The 24,678-nt window shown below is 41.7% G+C and overlaps 7 protein-coding genes across 9 annotated transcripts; 3 read left to right on the forward strand and 4 right to left on the reverse strand.

The window, feature by feature from the left end:
- Nucleotides 1–9: 9 nt before the first annotated feature.
- On the reverse strand, nt 10–5,467 carry LOC129602664 (gamma-soluble NSF attachment protein-like). Its single transcript, XM_055501753.1, has 9 exons — nt 5,265–5,467; nt 5,066–5,133; nt 4,891–4,975; nt 4,809–4,826; nt 4,595–4,735; nt 4,086–4,223; nt 3,821–3,976; nt 3,606–3,735; nt 10–2,004 (listed from the first exon to the last, which is right to left on the reverse strand). Exons 1-9 carry the CDS (start codon nt 5,321–5,323, stop codon nt 1,753–1,755), a joined length of 1,047 nt encoding a protein of 348 aa, XP_055357728.1. The 5' UTR covers nt 5,324–5,467; the 3' UTR covers nt 10–1,752.
- Nucleotides 5,468–6,003: 536 nt separating this feature from the next.
- Nucleotides 6,004–8,433, reverse strand: LOC129600685 (ethanolamine-phosphate cytidylyltransferase-like). Its single transcript, XM_055499239.1, has 4 exons — nt 8,216–8,433; nt 8,021–8,122; nt 7,585–7,849; nt 6,004–7,077 (listed from the first exon to the last, which is right to left on the reverse strand). Exons 2-4 carry the CDS (start codon nt 8,113–8,115, stop codon nt 6,289–6,291), a joined length of 1,149 nt encoding a protein of 382 aa, XP_055355214.1. The 5' UTR covers nt 8,116–8,122; nt 8,216–8,433; the 3' UTR covers nt 6,004–6,288.
- Nucleotides 8,434–8,681: 248 nt separating this feature from the next.
- LOC129580663 (nucleolar protein 10-like) lies at nt 8,682–11,710 on the forward strand. The gene is made up of 2 exons (XM_055471297.1): nt 8,682–9,624; nt 9,953–11,710. The coding sequence occupies exons 1-2, from the start codon at nt 9,129–9,131 to the stop codon at nt 11,500–11,502; spliced, it is 2,046 nt and encodes a 681-aa protein (XP_055327272.1). The 5' UTR covers nt 8,682–9,128; the 3' UTR covers nt 11,503–11,710.
- A 152-nt stretch (nt 11,711–11,862) lies between these two features.
- On the forward strand, nt 11,863–13,516 carry LOC129580666 (uncharacterized). Its single transcript, XM_055471299.1, has 4 exons — nt 11,863–12,054; nt 12,413–12,613; nt 12,921–13,109; nt 13,396–13,516. The coding sequence occupies exons 1-4, from the start codon at nt 12,012–12,014 to the stop codon at nt 13,431–13,433; spliced, it is 471 nt and encodes a 156-aa protein (XP_055327274.1). The 5' UTR covers nt 11,863–12,011; the 3' UTR covers nt 13,434–13,516.
- A 194-nt stretch (nt 13,517–13,710) lies between these two features.
- Nucleotides 13,711–15,995, forward strand: LOC129580665 (uncharacterized). Its single transcript, XM_055471298.1, has 4 exons — nt 13,711–14,246; nt 14,437–14,652; nt 15,108–15,296; nt 15,540–15,995. The coding sequence occupies exons 1-4, from the start codon at nt 14,195–14,197 to the stop codon at nt 15,578–15,580; spliced, it is 498 nt and encodes a 165-aa protein (XP_055327273.1). The 5' UTR covers nt 13,711–14,194; the 3' UTR covers nt 15,581–15,995.
- Nucleotides 15,943–21,710, reverse strand: LOC129580662 (AP-1 complex subunit gamma-1-like). Of its 2 annotated transcripts, none has more exons than XM_055471295.1 (14): nt 21,287–21,710; nt 20,795–20,859; nt 20,173–20,412; nt 19,721–19,845; nt 19,471–19,612; nt 19,286–19,382; nt 19,015–19,187; nt 18,845–18,925; nt 18,624–18,778; nt 18,163–18,472; nt 17,751–18,106; nt 17,186–17,477; nt 16,683–17,078; nt 15,943–16,329 (listed from the first exon to the last, which is right to left on the reverse strand). In XM_055471295.1, exons 2-14 carry the CDS (start codon nt 20,816–20,818, stop codon nt 16,123–16,125), a joined length of 2,598 nt encoding a protein of 865 aa, XP_055327270.1. In that variant the 5' UTR covers nt 20,819–20,859; nt 21,287–21,710; the 3' UTR covers nt 15,943–16,122. The 2 variants fall into 2 exon arrangements, with proteins under 2 accessions (XP_055327270.1, XP_055327271.1); XM_055471296.1 differs by having other exon boundaries at nt 21,283–21,710.
- Nucleotides 21,711–21,915: 205 nt separating this feature from the next.
- Nucleotides 21,916–24,416, reverse strand: LOC129601677 (probable pyruvate dehydrogenase E1 component subunit alpha, mitochondrial). 2 transcript variants are annotated; one of them, XM_055500538.1, is made up of 5 exons: nt 24,083–24,416; nt 23,772–23,830; nt 23,547–23,715; nt 22,829–23,468; nt 21,916–22,605 (listed from the first exon to the last, which is right to left on the reverse strand). In XM_055500538.1, exons 2-5 carry the CDS (start codon nt 23,786–23,788, stop codon nt 22,166–22,168), a joined length of 1,266 nt encoding a protein of 421 aa, XP_055356513.1. In that variant the 5' UTR covers nt 23,789–23,830; nt 24,083–24,416; the 3' UTR covers nt 21,916–22,165. The 2 variants fall into 2 exon arrangements, with proteins under 2 accessions (XP_055356513.1, XP_055356521.1); XM_055500546.1 differs by lacking the exon at nt 23,772–23,830.
- Nucleotides 24,417–24,678: the final 262 nt, after the last annotated feature.

Below are 24,678 nucleotides of genomic sequence, written 5' to 3' on the forward strand. Positions count from 1 at the left end.
CGCATTGGTGATGTCCGTTGCAACTTGCAAATATATGCTGATCGATATTTCCACAATGCATACACGCACGCCCTTATTGTCCGAACTCCCAACACGCAACTTTACACAATCCACATAATCCTGTCATCCTAATCCCAATTCTTGACAATCATAACTCATCAAAATAACATATTACCGGAGGACGAAGAAAAATTCATTATGCAAAGCCCTATATAACGCCGGCTCGACTTTACCGCACAACGTTAACCGAAACGGAACACGTAACCGGATCCGGTTAACTACACAGAAGTCATCAACACAGTCGGCATGTTTATGGATTACTAATGTTTTTAGACAAACATCCACAATTGAATCCATACGTCGTGCAGCATTACTGCGATATACCATGAGATTCTCCTATTTGGCCGCGATGGAATGAGAACGTATACGCCAAGAAGATGCGCATGCCCATATGCCGGGTTAAATATAGAAGCCGGGTTCATTCATTTGGCCGCCATCTGATAATTACACGATCCAATGGCTCATGATAAGCAGCGCCACTGTGCTACGGTTTAATGCCAGCCTGCGTCTGTCAGTAGCGCATCGCTCATCACTCACAACATTGGTTACGGCGCGATGCCGGCAGCATCATCCATTACACTGTGCAATGCACTATATTCCGGTGTGTATAAAATTGTACAGAGAAAAATTCAGCGGGCACATGGCCAGGAATATATTCTACGCGGGCAAAAATGTTCCCTCCATTCCTTCGCTCCAGCTGGGAATAATGCAATGGCCGCCGGGGAACAAAGCAGAATGATGCGTACAGCCGGCATTACACGCCAAGATGCGCACCACCGATTGGAACAGTGGCGTCCGGTTCGGTTAGAATACAATGATTACTGACAGAAAATGTACCCCCCGATTTGTATACGGGATATATCGATTCGCCGCTTTCTTCTCCATCATCGTCATGCGACGGGAACACATGTGTTGTGCCGGTCGACGCTAGTAGATGCAACAGCAGTGCAAATAAAATGCCACTGTTGTCTACTGTGGAAGCCACATTATTCTACAATCCCATTAGCATACGACGCAATTATCGAGATTCTTAATTCATTTCCCGATTGCCGGGGGATCTAAGCTTGCGAGTGTTTCCCTCGCATTCACGCAACCGACTGCGAGTTACCGAGATTGGTCAACGGAACTTTATTACGTCAAACCATCGCCGGCATGCGCCATACGCGTACATACATACTTGTGAAGTTTAGAGTAAGTAATAATCAATTTTCACCAAAAACTGCCAACCGCAAGCGAACATATCATCCATTCACAACATTGAATAATTGATATATTTATACAGTCAAGTCATAAAATGCCAAACGGAAGCTATACGATGATCGATCCCCCCCGCATTAAATTGCCAGATCCAATGCAAACATATCATTCTGCGTGGATTGGTCAATATTCTAACAATTTAAAAACACTTGACTAGATTTGCATTTACACAGAAAGAACACTCGGGGAATGACTGCGTGTGCCGCTGAAACAAAACCCCCTTAATACGCGCCACAGCCTCGCGGAAACAGAATGGAACAAAAAAATCGATCACACGATTTCCCCGCCGCAACCACGACACAATCTACAATAAATACCAACTGCAGACCCGAGTCAAACGCCACGGCCAGAGCGCTTCCGCATGCACGTAGAGATACACATACAGCACAAGGACACAAACTACACAGACTTTTTAATTCCTCCTCGCAAATACAATTAGGTCAAATCATCTTCGTTATCCTCTGATGTCACATGGAATTCGGTATTAGATGCCGACTGATTATCATCAGCCGGAGATGGTGTTTCGCTGGCCACAACGGGAGCGGGCTGTGGCAGGGCTTCCTGGGGAATGAATGCCGGCTGCTGCTGCTGCTGTGGCGGCGACGGCCGTGCGACAGCGACAGGCGCCGCGGAAACAGCTCCCAGCCCGCCATCAGCCACATCCAGAGAGCGCGCCAGTCGGGCGTACTGCAATACAACGGGAGCATCTTGGTCACGTTTACCACATCAAAACCCCACATCCGCTTGTTCGTTTTATAAGCCAGTATATTACAGCCGTACAGCGTAAACTGCCCATAACGTAAAGTAGGGGGTATAAATGCGCTGCGTTCCAGGATAACTTCACTCTACCCTACTGTAGCGTGCCTTTAAGCATCTCAATTGTGCGCAACCACACATAAATTTTAAAAAAACGTAGCTGATAAAATAATAATGCCAAGCTTTAACCAAATTTAATAAAGCGGTGAAAAAATGTTTGACTAATTTCGAATACATAAAATTTATGAAAAACCTTGTCCTTTCCTATCTATTAAAGAACGCTGTCTTAATACATGACATAAAAAACTGCAACAAATCAGTCTATGCAGACAGCAAGTACAAGGTACGTAAACATGCAAAAGCACTTAGCATACAGGATTACTATTGTAGTTCTAAAACGCACGTTATCCTATACCTTAAAATTCCTACTAACCTCCCTAATTCGATAATCGCTCAGAGTCAGATCATAACATTTTCCACGAAAAAACACCAGCGTGAATTTAACTATTTTGAAAAAGCTGGTTACAAGAGTATACGTTAGGACAACATATACAAGATAAAATTGTTGGGGTTAAACTGCAGAAAAACTTTTCTTGTACATTAAATTATTATTATGTTGGGGGGTGACCACAGATACAAATAGGTATGCCATTACAATATTACTGTATTGTGCAGCATTCGCATTGCATGAATGCACTGGAATATGACTGGAATGGATACTTCTATCCATTAGCCGCAGTCGTTAAAGTATACAAGCAGTCCTCCAACAGCTGTTTGTCCTTAGGATGATGAATTCACACCGCAAAAAAATGAAGGCAAGTGCTCACTAAGCATGCCGTCACACTCAAAGTCCCTTATGCGAGTAAGGATCACAAAAGTATTTTAATAGCACTCTCCAAAGGCATCAAGTTAATTGTTATGGCTTCTGGGTGATTGACTAAAAATCCATTTCTCTACCACTGAATCGTTTACGTTTACTTGATATAGAGATATACAAATAAATCTTTACGTCAGCCATTTATAGTGATCAAATGGGCTACACTTATCATTCTAAACTTCTAATATATTCCAAACAGCTTTCCGAATTTTAAGTGAAACAACCAAGAGATGTGTCACCATACAAAGGCTGCAGTGCGGCCGGCAAGGTTTACAATTTCTTAGCGAACCATTTGACGGAATTCGTTAAATTTTATGCAAGCATACATAACGTTTAAGAAATCAGGTTGGGTATGCGTTTCGTGTCCTACAGGCTAAAGCTCAACTCATATTACCACTCTTACGATAAGTTTAAGTTTAAAAGTTTCACAAATCCATGCCCATTCGTTTCTAACACTTTTAATTACACCACACCAGATAGTTCAATATCTCAGCGCAGCACATCTCACACTATAATAAGCTTGATTATTTTGAAATTACTTTTCAAAACTCCAGCATTTTGTATATGCAAGTAATGCAACCATTTTTATTAAACATGGTATTCACCTTAGTAACCCTTTCACTAATATCGACACACAAAAGCCTGCAGCACTTACTACTGGATCCAAAGACCGCACAAAAGCGTTCGATGTGACCTGTTTTAGCGCTTCCCGGTCACTGTGGTCGTAACTATCAAGCAAACTTCTTGCCAGGTCCAGCTGACCACTGTTTAACGGATCAGGGAAACTGTTAAAGAAATGTGTTAAATAAACTTGAACGGAGAAAAAACATACAGCACCGGATTAGAATGAACTCCAAAACCATTACTTACCGAAGTCCAGTTTCATACGCTTTTCTCGCAGCAACGTAATCATCACGTTTCAGATGAACCAACACCAAACAAAGAACAAAACGCCTTGCCGGTGGAGAAGGCGAGGCCAGTTCGTTTTTTATAAGCTCTTCCAGAACTTTCGCAGCTTCGTCATACCTATAATATTTTAACAAGAATTACTTCACAAACAGTTCCACGGCTTTAAAAAGTAAGCAATCTGAAATCTCGCACCAGAATTACTGTAAATTGTTGCAGTAATACTAACTTGTCCATTTTAACCAGCAGTCGTGCTGACTTGTCGAACATCTCCGACGCTTGAGAATTTTTATCTTGTATCTGGGCCAAATCACCCGCTTTTCGGTATAAATTCGATGCCTCTTGCGGCAGTGGATCTTCCAAAATTCTGAAATCATCAGTGCATGTGTATTACAGTAAACTTTTTAATACTGAAAAATTAATTATGAACCCAATTACATTTGCATACAAAATTCCCGATAGTATAAAATTAAAACTCAGGAAATCGACCAATGGGTAGAAAAAATCGTCAAAATTAACTTAACAGCACATTTCCTTATTGATAAATATTAAGTAAGTATTAGTGGACATTTTTAAACGTCTCGGACAAAGATTGTGCAACCGAAAACTACACACTGCAACAAGTTTGTAAATTACTCTGCAATTAATGTGTAACAGATCCAAGAAAAAATCCAGACTGTTCAGTAAAGAACTATATAATAAATCCTAAAAGCGACAATGCGGAAAGAAAACACCTACTTGGCTCCGCGATCCAGCAGAGTTCCGGCCGTGTCCTGCACTCCATTCTCCACGTACAACAAGTAGGCTCGGTTAATCAATTCGACAACTTTCTTAAAATCTCCCAGATCACGAGCACAGAATGCAGCCTGCTCCAGCGATCTGGAAAGGAAAACAGCTACAACGTTACCAGCCATGTAATGGACAATATACTTAGTTGAAGTTCATCCCATACTTAGCCGCTTGGAAAGGCCTGGAAAAATAATCGGAATTCAGAAAATACAACTTCACAGTTCTGCAGTATGTGTTTGCCTTACACTTTATTCTTCAGATGACAATCCGCAGCCTTCATGGAGCAGTCAAGACTTCTGGCGTACTCTTTGGCGTTCTTGAATGACGTTGCTGTAGAATAATTCTCATGAGTGTCAGAGAAGTATTGCAGACTGTCAACTGTCAAGAAAAAGCCCCCAAAATCAGCTGTTAATTTGCTACCTGCTTTTGTGTAGCATCCCGCAGCTACATCGAAATCCTGGCTCCACTTCATAAGACCCGTCTTCAGACTGCCAACACAAACAGACTTTCTAACATGTAACTTATTATTGTGATATTCGTAGTTTTTGCTGTACAAAAATTTATGCTGGAAGATTCGATCCTAAACAAACAAGTGGTTCGCCTTCACATTACTTTCTACCTCTTTTCAGCCTCCTTCACTTGTGCCTCCCCATCTTGGATGAACTTATTGGATGACATGGCGAGTAAAATTGGTTACCTCAAAATCTGATCTCGTAATTATTCCTCGACGCGGTACGTTATAAACAATAAAAACTGATAAGAAAATAACAAAAACAATTTTGCGTAAGTATAGTTTGTAACTGTCTTTTGTGGGTCCTACGCTCCTGGTGATGGATGGCAGATCGATAAACATGAGACACATCGAACATCCGACTACCGTCACATGGCGGTACCTTAGTTGCTCGAATTTACCTTTGGGCAACCGCCCTCGGAAATCGGAACTATCTCAAGCAACTGCCTTTTATCCGCTGCATCCTTTAATATTAATTTTTATGTTTGACGACAAAAGTACGTACTAGTTTTTCTTTGCAGCTTGCTGTGAGTCCTCTGACTTCATTAGTATCTCAAAATTATTAATTAATGAAGTATGTTTGTATAGAAAAGCGTACTATGTAGTAGAAGGCTGGCTGTAAGAAGCCAAAACGCTTGAAGTAGCCCGTGAATGGTTTCGCAAAATAGCGTGATTATTTTCTTCTGGAACAATACTTATGGTTAGTATTACTTACGCCTTACGGTAACTCAAAAACGTCAACAGTAAATTAATGTTAATGTTTGGAATCTTACACGAATGTATTTTAAGTAAGTACAAAAATTTTTGCATGGCTTTAGAAACTAATTAGCAGTCCAACAATTGCAAGCAAAGGGACAATCATGATTTGTTTGCAAACCAGAACCGGAAGTCACAACTTACGATACGATTAGTACTAAACTACCAACACGTTGAAAAATGCACAGGAAAGCTTCGACTAGGAACGATTTGTTGGAAGTGAATCCTAATTGTGGCTTCTACTTCTTGAAGCTAAACAAAACAGTGAGACTGTTCTTGTATGTATCAAATTGTGACCACAAAAAACGGACCATGAAATCACTGATACAATTTCACTACGATCTGCGGTTCATGTCTCCGTTTCGTTGATCCCTGATCATTTCACAGGAGGTGAACGCGGAGAAGAGACTGTTCGCTTTCGGTACTCTTCATACGCTGCAATCTCTTTCTTCTCCTTTTTCTTATTCCTCTCGGAGAATTCTTCACGATTTTTCAAAATGCGCTTGATGATATCCTCCGTTGTCAGCGGATTACCCGAGTCAATCATCAGCAATTTATCTCGTCTCCTCGGTTCCGCGTATGGATCAGTTCCATCCACATCTTCGAAGATGGGAGTAATCCCATGCACGACTACACCAACATTGAAGTGGTCCATCAGTTCCGCGGTGACAGCATATGGCGCTCCAATAACCACTTCATCCACACACCGATAAGCCAAAACATTTAGTACGCGCTCGTTTAAATTCATGATCGGCTGGTTAGCGCCTTTGTATCGATTGACCACTGCATCTGAATGCAGGCCAACAATCAGATAATCTCCCTCAGCTCGGGCCTTCTCCAGAAAGTCCAAGTGACCAATGTGGAACAGATCGAAAGCTCCGGCCACGTACACGATCCGATCGCCCGGTTTCGGTGCTTTATTTTCAGCAAACTGAACAATTTTACGGGTCGTCTGGAGAAACTGGGAAACACCAGTGTATGGGCTATGGACCTTGCCCAGATCGTGAGGAGACAATGGTCCATCGGAAAGGTTGTTCAAATGATCGCGTGTCAGCAAAAGCATACGGCCAACAAGGTCAGTGGTGGAAATTCCAGCGGTTCGCTTGCATTCTTTGTATAATTTTGCGTCTTTCACTTCTTGATAAGTATCTTTCCCGTCAGCAGTCTGCAGATACACACCAGCCCAATAAGATCACCAGCTGGCAAATCACACTATTTCCACGCAAGTGAACTAAACTAAATTACTAAAATGCCACCCACTATTTAAATTACAGCTGTGACAATAATGCAAATGTCGAAACTCGAAACCCTGTCGTTATGTCTATATTCTAGCCAGATTGTATTACTCTTTGATGGCTAAAAATCACCTCAACAAAATCATTGTGGTGGCTATGTATCACTTCACAGTGCAAAATTAAAATATCTTATTAACAAGCACAAAACTAAATTCAGTGCCAGCGATACATTACGAACTCTACCGCCACTGAAGTTACTGAAACTAAACACAGTACTTTGTAGTTTTTGTGCCACTGCAATACAGTATAACTCATTCGGAGCCTTGTAAAAATCGTCATATTTCACATTCCTAAACTCATTTATTTTGAAATGAAGTTTTTGTAGCACTGATGTCTCAAAAAAAGTCAATAATGTCTTAAATCAAAGAATCACTCACCATGGTAATGTCATCACCGTGTACGCAAAAGTCGCAGTTGTACTTTTTCAATGTCTCCGCTGTGGTAACATACGGCGCCGCTTCGACAACTTCATCCACCCATTTTATGGCTCGTACCATACGATAGCGTTCTTGTTCGTTGAAAACGGGAGGGCCCTTATGTTTGCGGATTTCTTCGTCAGTATGCACACCGACAATCAAGTAATCACCCATTTCTTTCGCCTGGCGAAGAGAATTGGCGTGTCCAAAGTGCACCATGTCATAGCTAGAAAAAACCAAATAATCAAGGTCAGCAACCGCGTAATGAACTCAAAGCGTCTAGCGGTGTTAGAGTACGGCGAAATTTCGCAGAAATTAAATGCATGAATCCCGATCACATAAAAAGGAATAAAACAGCGAAGAGCTGTACCACAGCTGTGCGCACATACTGACATACCATCCATCGCACCACACACGAACAGACTTTCCACCGTCTTTTCCGCCCACGGAACCGTTTCCGTCTCCATTTTCTCCCGGTCGTGGATCGGACATTCTAACTCTGTAAATATAAATATCCAGATACCGTTCCGTTGTACTTTTCAATGTCTAAGTAAGACAATCTCCTGCTAGAAAACGGAAGTCGAGAACTTACACCAGTGATCGAAGAATACGTTCAAATTTAATTTGTCTACTTTAACCTATCGACGAAAGCTCAAAGCAGCTGCACAAAGCGCTCTCGGAAAACGGGTGATCGATAAATACGAAAAGTCGTGATTTCCTTTGGTTAATAAGTTGTAGCCTGAAACGATGCCGTGAACAACTTTACTCAAGCAATTAATGGGTTAACCAGATTAAAATCAGGAATTGATTGGAAATGCCGCGGCAACAGCTAAATACGTTAGTTACGTACCAACACCGTACATTACTCAACTTCGTTTTCCACGCCCATTATTCTGCCCTAGTGGCCCAACATAGAAGATGCGCCTGCGCTTTTCTAGGGTAGTTTTTAACAATAACAATCCGCATTCCGACATTTTCAAAAAATTTAAGACATATGAACCATTTTCTGCAAATTAGCTAAATTTAACCTGTAAATTTGCGATGTAATTTAAAAAAGCTGGCAGTTACTGACCAAATACCGCTTTTATAGCGGCAGTGCAAGTAGTACATAGTTAGTAGATGTTCTACACCGGAAGTGATTGCGAAATCATAAAGCAGCGTGTTTGCTCGGTCACCCGTCACACATCAGCTCAAAAACCGAATGCGTGCTCGCGATATCCGTCCGCGACCCACACGAATTCCAGTTTTGTTGTACGATACCAGACTTTCTATAAAAATAAAACAGGGAACGCGTGATGTGTAGGTGCTGCTGCAATTTCTAGAGAATTTGGTTAAACTATAAGGCTGGGAATGATGTGGAATTGTCCCTTTGTCAGTCTTCGTGCTTCTGAAATTTCTCATCATCCATGATTTTCCCCCGTTTCGGGTAATTTTATATAGGTAACTTCCGTGTGTTTACATTTGTACACCCCGTCGTAAACAGTTGCGACCGATTGGCTGGAAAAATGCATGTCAACACATCTAACGATGTGAAAATCTATAATTTATCGGCCGGGAAATTTCTCCCCGATTGGATATCATCCAAGAAACGTCGACAAGCCGAAAAGAATGACGTACAACTTCGACGTCGAATTCAGATCTTTCAGGATTTCGATATGCCCGAGATTTCCAGCAGTATTAAAGTATCTCCGGACGGGCAGTATGTACTGGCCGCCGGAGCTTATAAACCAAGGGTTCGCTGTTTCGATACGGCCGAAATGTCCATGAAATTTGAGCGCTGCATGGACGCAGAGATCGTCAAGTTCCTTATCCTTTCCGAGGACTACTCGAAGATGGTTTTTCTGCACAGCGACCGGTATCTAGAGATGCATGCGCAGTACGGAAAATATTATCGAGTTCGGATACCGAAGTTTGGTCGCGATATGGCTTATCAGCCGGAGAACTGTCATCTCTGCGTGGTAGGAGCCAGTCGAGATGTATACCGACTCAATCTGGAAGAAGGTAAGACCGGGAAGAAGGATCTCAGTTTGGAAGAACTTCTTTGCATTATCACTGCGCACTTGTTGTGATACTTGTCTGTGAAATTTTCTGATCTTTTTTTCGCTTTTGTCATAAACATTGCCGAACGTGTCCGTTTTATTACTTATATTCGTGCAGATTTGTGATCTCTAACAATCTCTACGTCATTTTCAAATTTTTGAAAAAGTGTTTTTTTATTTTACATTTTATTAATCTTTCGAATTTTTTTCGTTTCGTAAGCATATATTTGTGTAGTTTGTTTTGCTTTGGTTAGCAGATGCTAGACGTGTCTTTCAATTCTGTTATTTAGGAAAATTTGTGGAAAGCATGGCATCAACTCTCGATGCGGAATACAATACCTGCGACGTTAACCCCGTCCACCAGCTATTCGTAACCGGTCTCACGAATGGTTACATTGAAACTTTTGATCCTCGGTCAGGAAAGTCCGAAGGCATGCTGAATTGTGCTCTTCCCGATATTGTCACCGATATCGGAGATACTCCCTTCGCCGTATCCAAAGTAAAATTTCGCGATTCCCTCAACTTGGCGGTTGGCACTAGTTCCGGTCACATTCTGCTGTATGACATACGCTGCCAACGGCCGTATTTTGTCAAAGACCATAATTATAGTCTTCCAATAAAATCCATTGAATTCATCGCCGAGCAGGATTGTATCGCGAGTATGGATTCGAAAATTTTGAAAATATGGGAGAGATCGACTGGAAAAGCGGTTACATCAGTGGAACCGGGGACCGATTTGAACGATTTGTGCATTGTGCCAAATACGGGAATGTTCTTTTTAGCCAACGAGGCTCCTAAGATTTTGACCTATTTTATACCGTCTGTTGGACCGGCGCCCCGCTGGTGCACCTTTCTGGATAGTTTAACCCAGGAACTGGAGGAAACGGCGGAATCAGCTATCTATGATGATTACAAGTTTTTGACCACTGATGAACTGGAGAGTCTCGGGTTGTCGGATTTGATTGGGACGAATTTATTACGGGCGTACATGCATGGTTTTTTTGTCGACGTGAGATTGTATAAGAAGGCTAAATCCATTGTTGAACCGTTCAATTATGAAGAATACCGAAAGGAGAAGATTCATCAGAAGATCAGTTCAGAACAGAACGAAAGTCGCGTGGTTAAGAAGGATAAATTGCCGAAAGTCAATGCCATGTTAGTGGAAAGATTGCGAGCGGAAGCCGCTGGGATTGAAGGAAAGAAAAAGAAATCCAAAGGCGATGCAAATGTTCTGGAGGATGAGCGATTTGGAGCTCTATTCAAAAATCCAGATTTTCAGATTGATCCTGAAAGCGATGAGTACAAGCTGCTTAATCCGCTTGTCTCTAAAATGGAGAAAAGAAGACAGAGAGCCGCCGCAGAAGAGGATGCGGCGGAGGAGGATGCTGCAGAGACAGTTGAAGAAATTCAAGAAGGAACGTCCCGTGCGCGGTCTCCCTCTAGCGAATCCTCGGATGATGATCGTTCATGGATTGCGGAAAGAAAAAAGCAACACCGCACACTACGTGATCAGAAACGCCGAGAGCGAAATAAAAATTTCGAGGTCTTGGCGGGTAAACCGACGCAAGTACGGGAAGTTATTCCGAGGGGAAAGGATGAGATCTCGGGTCAAACGGTGACGTTGGGAAGACGGCTGCGGGAAAATGCGGAATTAAACCGCGGAGTGGAGGAAATGCGGCTCGGTGGTGGAAACCGGCAGATGACTTTCACAGTGGATGCCAAAAAGAAGTTCAAGCAAAACGCTGCCGAACATCTTGCAGAAAGGCGAACTATTCATCGATCTGTTAGACCGATTGAATCCAAGTTGAAAAAACCTTGGATGCGGAAAGGCAAGCGCTGATAGCGATTCTAGAATTTTTATGGCTTCGGAATAGAAATTCTTGATATTTGTGCGTTATTTTTACGTTGCTGTCTAACTCTAAACTGCTCTGTATTTCTGGGAAGGCGATAGAGGCGAAATATTTTCATGTATTAAGACGGCGCTTCAGTTTGGGGAGACACGATAAACCTTTCGGCGTGGCAACATGAGGTCGATATGAATTTAGAAAGTAGCTTCTTTCGTCATACTTGTTGCCAAATGGCATAATTGGCCAGTATTAGGTAGCAATTACTGGAAAACAGTGGTGTGCCTCGGGGAAGTTGTCCTGGTACACAAAAAAGATTTTATTCTAGCAGTGTATGTAGCATGGCATAAAAGATGTCGGGAAAAAGCTAAAATTTAGAGACAACCGAGTTTGTTAGTTTTTGGCGTAGCTGTGTTGTTTATTGCATGTAAAGCCAGTCAAGGAAAGTGCTGCCTGTTTCGCGTAAGTTGATTTCGAACAAACCGGACGAATTGTGCTGCGTACAATGATGATGCAAATCTTCGTTTTCTTGACGGTTATTCTTTGCGGTAAGTAAACTGGAGGTATTACCTTCCGTTGGACATTGGTGTGATAGATGAATTAGCCATAAGTATTTTGATGCTATTTTCCAGTAAGCGCAATCCATTCTTTAAACTTTATCGTGGTCCACAGCGAGCATGTGTAACAAATTACTAACAATCAGTAATAACGAAACTAAACAATCAGTAATAATTTGAGTGTGTACAGATGTAATTTGAAATTCTTATGCCGGCATCTGCCATAATTATCTTTTATTAATTATTTATGAATACGCAAGTAAGAATGGATTACTTAAGAAAATGAATGCTTTTTATACGACAGAGTTATACCGTATACTAATTTCATTCTTTTGTGTCTGATTGTCAGCATGGGCAGACGATACGGCTACTTCAACCAACAAAGATGGAAGCTTTTTTTGCCAGTATTATTCGGATCACACGATGAGCTGTTACAACCATTATCGTAACCGCGAGGCAAACGAAAGCCTGACACCGGAAGCAGCCGACAGAGCTTTTGCGATTTTCGGGTTAGGGGAGCCGATCAAAGGCAGCTGGACGGATGAAGACGGTATCATTCACACACCGCTCTAATAAATACTATAAAATTACAGATTTTTATTATTAACATAATATGACTTTTCATATAATTTTTAGGTTCTGATTATACTTAACTTGTATGACAGCCGGTAGTACTATCTGAGACTGTATACAGACACACAACTCACTTTTGTAAAGTATAACTTACTTCCCTTGACGGTAACGGTGCAAACTGCACAGTATATGTGCTTCATATGCACATAGTTAACGTTGTATGACCTTTTGTTAACCATTAAAAATTGCCTAGGTGAAATAAGCTGACGGCGATCTCGTTACAGGTTTTTTCAAAGCGGACAACAGCACTGCTGTTGGTGAACGAAAATTTGTTGGAACATGCATGTTTGATCCGAATACTGGCGCAAATTGTGCCCATGCAAATCCCCCGTGCAAGCAGACACCGATATTGAAGATCGAATGCGTCGATGGTGGATTGTTTCGCGTAGCAAATTTTTCTGGAACTCCTGGGGGTAAGCCAATCTTTTTACACATACGCACCGGAAATTTTGATTTAACTGAACCAAACCTTTTGCAGTTCAATTCAAGGAAACCGTAAATGTTTTATTTTCGCCTTGCACAGACAACATCATGAGCACACGATATTAATTTTATTAATTACATTAATTACTGAACATGTGTATTACGCTGATTTATACCTATACAGTACTCGTGCAGACGTTTCCTGTCAGCCAACGTACTCAGTTATTTTCGACTAAAAGTTCACTACAGTGATTTACTGCAAATTTTTTATTTTAGGGCCGATCCGACCTGTTCTTCCAGTCAGTAGTGCGTGATATCGAGAATTACTGTGCCACTGTATCCCAAACAGTTCCACTGCCTGTTAAAGATTTCCAATAAATACCGTGTTCTTTCGTAATTGCTAAAGTATATTGTCAACGACAGTGTACAAGAAATTAGCCGAAAATTAAAGGTCATTTAGCTAGCCGTACAAAAGGCATAATAAGTTACTGTACAATAATTCCAAGTGTCGCACCACTATAAAAACCGATTTGTTATGGAAGACACAACAAGATAACCGAAGCGCTTATTATACCACATCGAATTGTTACAAAAAGTAATAAAAACGTTTTCAAACTAACTTAGAATAAAGCGAATGTACTATCAGCTTAATAAAATATGGTTAAAAATTTAAAGAGATCAGAAATATTGGTGCAGACCGGATGATTACTTAAGCACGTACGTAAATCCCAGTCGTCATCAGAACTGGTTTTTGAAACAAGCAGTTATCTAAATCAAACTTTTTACTTCCTGTTTCAGGTTTACGATGTTAAAAAATTTCGTTGTAAATGCTGTTGTTGTTCATTAGAAACCGCGTACCAGAGCCTCGGGTTACACCGTTACAGCAATATATTGTGCTGTCTAATCGGCAAGTTTAACCTCTTCTTTAAACATCATCAGGACAGCTGGAAATTGCGGATTCGCAATCAAGATTTCGTATTTACTGCATGATACACGGCAACTGTAACATTGTACAGATATACTGCTTTTGCAGTGTTTGAAATACTTTGAATAGCGTTTACATTCATTCCCCAAAATGTTAACTAGCCGAAAAGTGCCTTTCGCAGCGTTCTTCTGCATTGTTTGTGGTATGTATAGATACACATTGCATCAAGTTGTTTATCTATATTGAAGATTTAATTCGATTCATAATTTTTAGCGTAATCGAGTTCTCAAATTTCTGATTAAGAACAGAGGAGATGTGGGTGTGATAATAGTCAACAGGTGGCACGAGAATACTTTGTCTGGTTTTCAATAATTATCGTTATTACTTCTTAGTATGCCAAATTCGTGGGGAAAATAATTCCACTTCAGAAAGCAAAAACGACACCATCAGTTTCTTTTGTCAATATTATTCCGATCATTCCATGAGCTGCTATGATCGTTACCGAATTCGCAATGTAAATGACACCCTAGAAACCGAAGCTTCGGACAAGGCCTTTGCTATTATCGGGCTTGGAGATTCTACTAAAGGAACGTGGACGAATGATGACGGTATCAGTATGCCGATATTGAATTTGACTCCAACCACCCACTAGAAGAGAATGCAACACCAGTATTACCACCTATCAGACCTGGGCAGTTATGGAAAATGCACCCACCGTTAGAGTTACGAGTTACAAATGATGACGGTATCAGTATGCCGATATTGAATTTGACTTCTTAGTAGCGTGCGTGCGAGTTACGCTACGAGTTACGCTATTCATGGACGTAAAACCGAGTTTTGAGTTATACCGCGAGTTACGCTACCATAGACAATCAATACAAAATTTAGGCGAGTTACGTTAGAGTTAAGTTTTTTGGGTAGCGAGTTACGCTACAGAGTTACGTTAAAACTCGATAACTCGCAAATAACTCGCGTTAAGTTATAGAGTTATGTTATAACTGCCCAGGTCTGCCACCTATGTTTTTTTACAGAATTCGTATTGCTGGTGTTGTTGTTGTTTTAGGGTTTTTCCAAATGGGTAACGACAGCGCCACGGGAGACAGACATTTTCTTGGATCGTGCATGTTCGACACTAATGACGGCGCAAACTGTGCTGGTGCACCGCCGCCGTGCGATGACGACAAAATGAAAACAACTGGTTGTGTTGATGGTGCAATGTTCCGGGCACTGGCATTTAGTGGAAGACCAGGAGGTAAGTAAAGACCAGGAGGTCAGACGGAAATGTAAAGCAACAATCGTAAAACACAAGAACTTTCTCTTACAAGTGGAAACTTATTACATACCTATTTTACGATATTTTACTTTACATATTTATTTCACGATATTTAAATTTTGTAAGTCCAGATGAATTATCAAGGCGTCTGGTACTCAAAATCAGTTTAAAACCAAGGTGACCTTTACAGCAATTTGACGTACGTACAAGCGTTCTTTTTAGGACAGATAAAAGCTGTCCTTCCAGTTGGTTTTCCAGCATGAGACGCCGGGGATCATTGTTGACATTGGAGTGGGACCCCGCCTTTGGGAAACGAGAAAACGCACGGTCTAAACGCATTTATTTAAAGGTCGTCACAACAGTTTTCAATAAATTTAATACAACACAGAAGTGTTCAAGTTATGTTCGATTTAAATCTTTTAGCAACCTGTGGTTGTATTTATGCAGACTAAAAAAACCCAGTTTGTTTACATATCACATGCCATTGACATTATTTTAAAATTGCAATATCCGGGTACAGCAAAATTATGGGCCCGTTGGCACGACAATTTTGTGAACTCTGTGTCCAAATTATATTGGGCGTTAAAAGCAATGCATTAACTTCGTACGGCAAGATCTTCGAATACTTGATATATATTTTTAATGTATTATATACCACGCACTTGATTAATAAATATTACAGCACAAACTGCTCGAAACACACGACAAACCGGTCTCAGTACGGGAGTGAAAAAGAGGCTTTCAACACAGAATGCACAATATTAAATAACTCCATAAAAACGATTCAAAACAACAAAAATAACTTTTACAAGTTTTCAAGGTTCGGGAAACTGGAGACCTCAGACTGATCCTGGACCACTCCGGAGGATAACTTATAGCTTACGCGGATTCGCATCTTCAGGGGAACGCTCTTATTCGAAGGGTTTTTCAGTTTAATCTTCTGTGTTAAGGGAGACGATGGATCCGGTAAAATGATATTTCCAGAGGGCGGCGAGATTATTAGCTGCAACGCCTGCAAAATAAGCGCATGTAAACCAATTAAGGTGAATACAATTCAAAACCACGCGGTATTCAAACGATTGCTGATTTACGCGAATACAGTAAATTCAGCCAACGACCAGGAAAACTAGGAGCACAACAGAAAACACCATATCCAGACTCCGGAATGCGTAATACACATATCTGAAACGTCCCCGCATACGTATATTTATCAGGTGGCAATAAAGCAAGGCGTGTTGAAACACTTGCTGATGACATCCAAATGGACAAAACGGAAATCACCCCTTTTAATGGATCCATCAGAAAAGGTTTTTTCGAGGCTTTTTTAGATACTTGGGATTTTAAAATTTGTAACAATAAAGTCACCTTGGGCACAGCTGCTTGGAAAACGAAATCCTGCATTTGCTCTGACAAAGCATTATAAGCCTTGACCGTCACATCGATGGCGTGTGGCTCCATGGAATGTTGCGTATTGAAATCAATGCGCAGTCCGTTTTTGTGGTACACCGTAAACGTCGACCCCGCTGCGGAACTATCACCATTGCTGCCTAAAAACAAATCATCCAGACCTCCTAACGCGGACACACCGATCGTGGCCGCTGGAGCAGCGACCTTCGGCGATGGCGCCGATGTATTGCCGAGGTCCAACAAATCTAAAATATCCTGCGAAGATGCCACTGGACGTTCAGTGTGCTGAACAGCTGAGTCTGGTAGAGGATCAGATGCCAGAATGCTAATGTCATCCAAAATTCCCAGCAAGCTCTGACGAAACAAAGAAACGAAATCTTAAAAAAACGAAATCTAAACGTACTGTTTTTACGAGATTCACATTTTGTTAAAAAAATACTAAAGAACATTAAATTCCTTACGTCAGAATGTTTGGGCCGTTGTTTCCTTCCCGAACCCCGGACTTCCGTCTTGCGACCGGAAAATCCTAGCAAATCATCTGTATCATCAGCATGAGGAACAGTCAAGCCATTTTCTTCCCCGTTCATGAGCGACATGTCGGCTGCACTGCCTCGTTTAACGATAGGCATCCGTTCCAAAATACCGAAACGAAATTGCTGAGGCCGGTCGAAGAGCTGTGAATATTCACTGGCTCGTTGCTGGATTTCAATGGAAACATTGGTAGCCATTGGTTCGACTATCTGCTGTATTTGCCTGCAAAAGTAAGCAAGTAGTAAGAAGCTGTAAAATAACTGTGTAACGGCCATAAAGGCACCGACGAACAGAAAATATATAAGCATTATTGTATTCAGATAACAGAAGCAAAATATTCTGCCATTTAAGCAAACAGAAAATATGATCATTCTGAAAAATCGAGACGCTGCTGATCTAATATCCAGAAATTGACAATTACTAAACTATTGATAATGAAAATAATATTACACTCCTTTAATAGTGGATTACCCCATTGTTAACAAAGTTACGTACCCAGCGTAGCCAGCAAGTCGCGTAGATAATTTCATTAGTGCATTCACAGCGTATTCCCGCGTCACCAGCCAAGTGTGTTTACTGCGCAAAATTTGTTCCAGGGCGGAGATCACATCGTTCTCTGTGACGTGCAAAGGTTCGCGGCCTTCTTCTACCTGTCCGGATGCCGCGACGAGAACATCACCGAATTCCCCAATCGTCCAACAGGCTACCTGCATGAGCGGTTGCTTTGTGTCGAAGTCCGGACTCAGTATCTGGCGATACAGTTCCTGAACGGCGTACACTTGCTGCTCCGTGCATTCACCAATTAACTGAATCAGACTGGCCACAACATGATCAGGAACATAATTTCCACTCTAAAAGAGGCCAACATCGTAAATTGTTCAACTCAAAGCAACGCGTGCGTTCTCACCAAACTCGAAGCCCGTATCATGGTATCGATCTGCCATGTCCGATTGGGGGCATACTTTTCGCATGTAATAAAAAGGCTAGAGGCGCAGGGTGCTTTAAATTCGTTATCAGCTGTCTCAAGGAACAACAGAAGCTCCTTAGCCATTGATCGCACGTTCGTTGCATTCGTTAAGGCAAAAGACAGTTCCATGGCGCGGCGCCGGATAGACACGTCGGGATCTTTCAAACAATCCAGCACAGTGGAGCGATGCCGCTGTACCGCGGTGTTATCAATGTGGACGGTCTTCAGCAGAGTATTCAGAGCAACATATCTGCAAAAAGCAGTGACATTCCGCTGCTGCAGTTGCATAAAGAAACCGCAAAATAAAGCTGCGAAAAAAAATATCAGGAAAAAATCCTTCAGAGCCAGAAATGGAGATCTACTTTTGCAGTTCTAGGCTAGACCAAATGGGAATAACTAACCTGATATTTTTATCAGGGTTCATTAAAAATCGGCCTAAAATATTCACTGCCAGAACGCGTAAGCCGCTTTCGGATTTCACATCCATGATGGTTAATACAGTTTCGTATAAAATGGCATTGCCGACGTTTCGGCTTCCATCGGTGTTGGTCGCGACCTAATTTATTAGGAACAACAATAACTGACAAATTTTCGAGCAAAACTGTAAGGGCTGAAAACCAACCTGAGCTAATATATCATTCATCATATCACTTGTCTCTGCATCACTCCTACCCAGAACTTTCAACAGACACAGGATTTTCACCTGGAAAAATTAAGGCCGCTACTCTTATTCAAGACAAACACAGGTTAAATCCCCCTGTAAGCAGTATTACAACCGCACACAATGAATACCTGAAGGAATGGATCGCTGATTCCTGTCACATCGTGATCTGGACTGTATCCAGACATGATTAAATTTTTGAAAACTCGCACCAAATTGGGAACAAGTTTCTTGAAACCCACAAGGGCATCATGGTTCAATTCACACATCTCTTTCATCAGAACGACACCGGTAAGCAGAACACCTGTGGAGGAAAGCCAGGTAGAGTGCATCCACAATCATCACGCACGTATACACCAATTTTATCAATTTATTCATCAGCACTGCGTAAACTGTCTGTACCATGGTTTTTCTCTGTCAAAAGTGCTCGCATCGAAGGAATGAAAGTTTCCATCGTACTGGGAATTTTTTGAATCATTCGAAAGGCGCAAAGCACCGCCTGCAAAGGAAAGCAGCAATGAAGTTTAATAAAATAACAGCATTCGGGTGAATTTACACAGTTTGTAACCACAAATAGGCCTACATACCTTTTTCCTTAAGTAACTGTTATTTGATTTCAACAGTTTCTCTATTTCTCCTGACAAATCCCGGCACATCTCCGCAGAACAAATTTCACCAAGAGCGCACAGCGCCAGTCCAGCAACATACTGATTTGTGTTGTTAAGATCACTGAAACGTAATAAGCATAATGCACTTAACCAAACAGAAATCGTTTACTGCTGCAGCACGGCTCCGAATATCATTAGCATTAATTCAGAAAAGCAAGCAGCCACCCACTTTTTCAGACAATTAGTAATCAACAAATGCACTTCATGCTGTTCATCCAGTAGGAGCATAGCGCCAAGATATCCAATCCGTTTATCCGTAAATCGGTGGCTGGCAATCAGCTTCAGGCATTCAAGCTATAACACCAAAAAGCTATCACAAATGCACATTTGCAAAATTGATTAAAAAGCGCGGAAAAGATTATCGCAATCAAAGCGTCCATCACGAAACTCTCTAATGCAGATCAGAAAACTCGAAATACCACGAGCAACTAGAAAAAGCCTAGAACTAACTTGACCGCGAATGTTGAACAATATAATTAACCAATTCCCGAAAAAATAAAATATGGTTAATTAACGAATTAAATCATATTCAAAACATACGAAATACAGGTACAGTGCCGAAAATACAGTGCCGAAAACAGGAATTCCGAACAAGATTTCTGCATTGATATTCCTACATACCTGACCGAAATGAGCAGGATAGCCCAACATATGAATGTATAAAAGCTTAGCCACATTCCGACAACGCCAGGTGGAATCCTCTTCACGAAAATAATTCCGAATATCCGCACATTCCCGATTGACCACAGAGCGTTCATCCGCTCCGGTTCTCGCAGCTCGCACTTGACGAATCAGATCGCGTAAACGGATAGGAGTGGTCGGGAGTTTTATGGCATTTTGGACCACATCTTGGATTTGATTCTGCCAACGCAATATAAGGTTATTATTTCCAATGATGTGAATAAAATCAAAGCACAGCGAATAATCAAACGCAAATTAGAAAGCTACGGCTAAATTCATTAAACAGACAAAACAAGCAAAAATTCTGATTTCCCACATCCTGCAACCACTGTCAAACTGCATCCAACAAGGTATATAATATTCTACGCTTTAGACAGTCTGACTGGAAGTTGACTGGAACACTAATAAGCTTATCGAAATCTGATCTGTACATCGTCAATTTCGCTTGATTAATCATCGAAATTTTTTTTAAACGTAAGATTTGTTTAAAGGAAATACCAGAAACATTTAATTCGTACGACTGTTTCAAAATTAAGTATCTCACGAGAAATTTACTGCTTACCCTCAAGTTCTGTATAACTTCCATTTCTGTACTATCTTTCGTTCCAAGTGGAGAGCAAAACGGCCCTGAAAATACGAAAAACACCACTGTCAGGAAACCATAAACGTCTCTTTCATGCTTAGTCTTCAAACCGTCTGGTATAAAACCAGTAAACAAATTACAGATCTATAGAGAAGTTCATTTCAACTGTTTCAAACAAATCATCAAATGTTTCTAGAATATCCACTGCCGATGCATCACACTGGTGAGTGGTGACGCAGTAAAAAAGCACTGGAAAAAAACAAAAATACAAAAGCGATACAGTATTCATCGTCAGAACGCAAGACGTACCTACATTTAACTGTGAACGTACCAATACAGAGAAAATTGTAGACAGATCGTAGCAGTTCAATAATTGATTAATCACTTATATCATTTATGTGGATTCAGACAGGCGATCTTGAAGAATCAATAAAAGAAAACTGTAATCATTAAGAAAGTACAAGTACCTACGTCAGTTTTGCAGATTCTCGGTGATCAAGCGACCGTCCTATTCCAGCACGAAATAAGGAGGTATTTCAGGCGAAAGTAGCAGTTTAGATGGTAAAAATTGCGAAGAGATCTCACTTTCTCCGAAAAGCGCACGCAGTCTTGAAAATGGAAAAAAGAAAAACAAGTTCATCTAATTCATAACGGATTGATAACTGGCACAATCTGCAATCTGAGTTCCATGCACAGTGAAACAACAAATAACACAGTCAACAGATCATCTGAAAATACTAGTACGAGTGTGGATTCAGAAACGAAAACCTGGAAGCGATTACGAAACGGCTACAATCACAAACTATTCCATGTCAGTGCTTTCGCTGTCCATGGGAGTCCTGGTGAATTACGGTCAGGTACGCCGTACGTACTTCCTACAACTCATTGCAATACCTGCCAACAACCTGTTCCAGTTCAGCGTTTTTGTCGCGACTCGCTACACGTGGTATTAAATCTGCAGGTTTACAAGGTGACCGCCGCTTGCTGGCCGGTTACAAGCTCACGAATCAAAAATACCTGTTTGAAGCAGTAACACTGTACTTATACTTGCATAACAATTAATTGGTTTTGCTCTTCTTCGGCTGCAATTCATTTGTAATTGTTTTATTGCTGAACTACCATTAATTTAACAGTATTATCCAGTTCGTAACATTTTAAAATATACTGTACCTAACTGACTACTTCACAATAAGACCACTATACCCCGCTCATACGAAAACTAGCACACATAAACGGCCTCTAATGACACCGACATCAGCAGAATCTATTTCAGAGAATCCCAAAGGAATCTGTCAAGCTATTCCTCACTTTCAAGAAGAAATTAGAATTAAGAATAAATCAGTCAATAAATTATAATCGCACAGGTGTCGATTTTCCTGGAAGCTTCCATTGAAACGGTGTGGTACCGCGCATTTTCCACTGGTCATTGTCGACATAAACATCGGTCCAGAGCTCTTCTGGTGCAAGCTCTTTGTCAGTTTTGGCAATTTGCACTGCTTCACTAACTTCCTTAACAACATTAGCCTCGATGTTCTTCAGTTCTTCTTCCGTCGCCAGGCCTGACTTCAGCAATCGATCCTTGAAGTGCGCAATGGGATCACGACTCTTGCGCACCTCATCCACTTCATCACGTTTCCGGTAACTTGTGCCGGGATCCGACATGGAATGACCGTGATAACGATATGTGGCGGCTTCCAATACTATCGGTCCTTTCCCCGATCTGCAGTATTCGGTTGCGAAAAGCGTGGCTTCCCGCATAGCTAAGACGTCCATGGCATCGACCCAGATACCTAACAAATATCAAGCAAACTTAAAATGAAATTGCAAACTACAAAAGCCGAAATCAAATGCGAATTAACTTTAGCGGAATCTGAAGAACATAGACTGTTAAAAAAAATCAATGCCAAATAAACAAAAGCCGTTTTGACAAATAAAAAAACCAACTTTAACGTACAGATGTAACTTATTAAAAGACGGCAGAAATCCGTGACTAAACTAGCGAAATTAACGCACCAGGTACATAATCGCCTCGAGTGTAATAAGCAGTCGACGCCGATGATCTTTCCGCGCTGGTTCCCATCCCGTAACCATTGTTTTCACAGACATAAATTACCGGTAGACTCCATAATTTAGCAATATTATACGCTTCAAAACACTGGCCCTGATTAGCTGCACCGTCTCCGTACAGTGTCACACAGACATTATCTGTCTTCTGATACTTCAACGCCAGACCAATACCCGTGCCGAGCGGCACCTGCGCGCCGACAATCCCGTTACCCCCATAGAAATTCTTCAGGTACATGTGCATTGAGCCTCCTTTGCCCTTCTGCACACCGGCTCGCCGACCGGTTAACTCAGCCAACACTTGCACCATGGTGGCGCCGCGTGTCAAGGTCCAGCCGTGTGCGCGGTAGGCGGTGATGACCGGATCATCACGCCGGAGAGCTGCCTCCATGCCCACCGCACACGCTTCCTGTCCCGAGTACAAATGACAGAAGCCACGGATGGCCTTCTCCTTGTAGAGATTACTGGCGGCTGTTTCCAGACGCCGAATACGGACCATATCGAGGTAATATCTCAGGGCGTCGTCTTTGGTCACGCTCACGGTGGTGCGCGGACCCTGGTCCAGCTTGTGCAGTTTAAAATCTCGCACCTAAAAATAATCAGTTCTGTGTTAAGAGATAGGCAATGGAAAACACAACGGTTCTGCAAGCTGCGCAGAGTCGCAGACCTGGAAGGTTGTTTCGGACGATACATAGCGCACGTTGGAAACGGCGGCAGGAGTCCGGATGGGATTCGAAATCGCCGGAGCCGCCAAGGGTGCTGACCTAGCAATGACTTTAGACGCAAACATTTTGTTCCAAAAGGCTTTCAACCTGGAAAGGGCGCCGGAAGAATATCTATAAAATAAAGAAGGTTTATGCAGTAAAATGCAGCATACTGAGCGCCACCATACATTTGACTAGTTTTCATGGATCCCAGTTCCTTATCGCTGAGACTTCATTTCACGCAATCCTCCGCAAGCAGAACACAAAAATATTCAGTCAAGATCCGAAGCAAATTCTTAATTATTCTTTTACTGGCAAGTCACAAGTAATAACACCGTAACTATAAATATTTTTTTACGCCTTCTGAATCATTATACTGCACACTGCATACAGTCGGAAAATCGGAAAAATCTCCAGTCGCTCATTTGAATTCACAGCCGAATAAACGTTTCACCCAACCTGCCCCGTTTGCTGAAGTTTAAACACGTAGAAAACATACCTCAAATACGAGGAAGGATGCAAGTACTAGCCTGCTAAACTGATTTGCTGTTCGAGAGATTCACAGTAATCAAATAACCAAAAGATTAATAGGTAACCCGTAACTAACAAAGCGGGAATGAAGTCAGAAGATTTAGTCGCCCCTCACTACCGCAAGTTATTCAATTTTGCAACCGAAACGACAGATGCTCGAAGGTTCTTGGATTCAGGACGTCTTCGAGCAGATCTGCAATACCAGGGGCAATAACACAACTAGGAAGACTCACATCTGGGAACGAAACCCGAGTTTTCAAGAAGAAAAACGGGAGAGGTGTATAACACAATGCGAACCTATGCACCTTATGCAATCGTTGCCCAAATCGGCGCAATGGAAGACGCATTTGCGTTGTGAACACCAAATCTAACTTTCCAATGTAAAATTACTGCTGGAAAATAGAGCAGACGACAGAGTCACGGAGACAGGCAGAGGCTGCTTTCGCCTTTCAGTGACTCTGGCTGTCTGCCCGGTCACTCTAGCCGTCTAGCGCTATCATGTAAGTATTTACGAGAGTTTGTTGGTATTGGGAGTAACCGTTACGTTTTTGGAAGTCCCAATCA

This window comes from Paramacrobiotus metropolitanus, unplaced genomic scaffold, assembly GCF_019649055.1.
Source record: "Paramacrobiotus metropolitanus isolate TYO unplaced genomic scaffold, Prichtersi_v1.0 Parri_scaffold0000004, whole genome shotgun sequence".
In the NCBI taxonomy this organism is placed as follows: domain Eukaryota; kingdom Metazoa; phylum Tardigrada; class Eutardigrada; order Parachela; family Macrobiotidae; genus Paramacrobiotus; species Paramacrobiotus metropolitanus.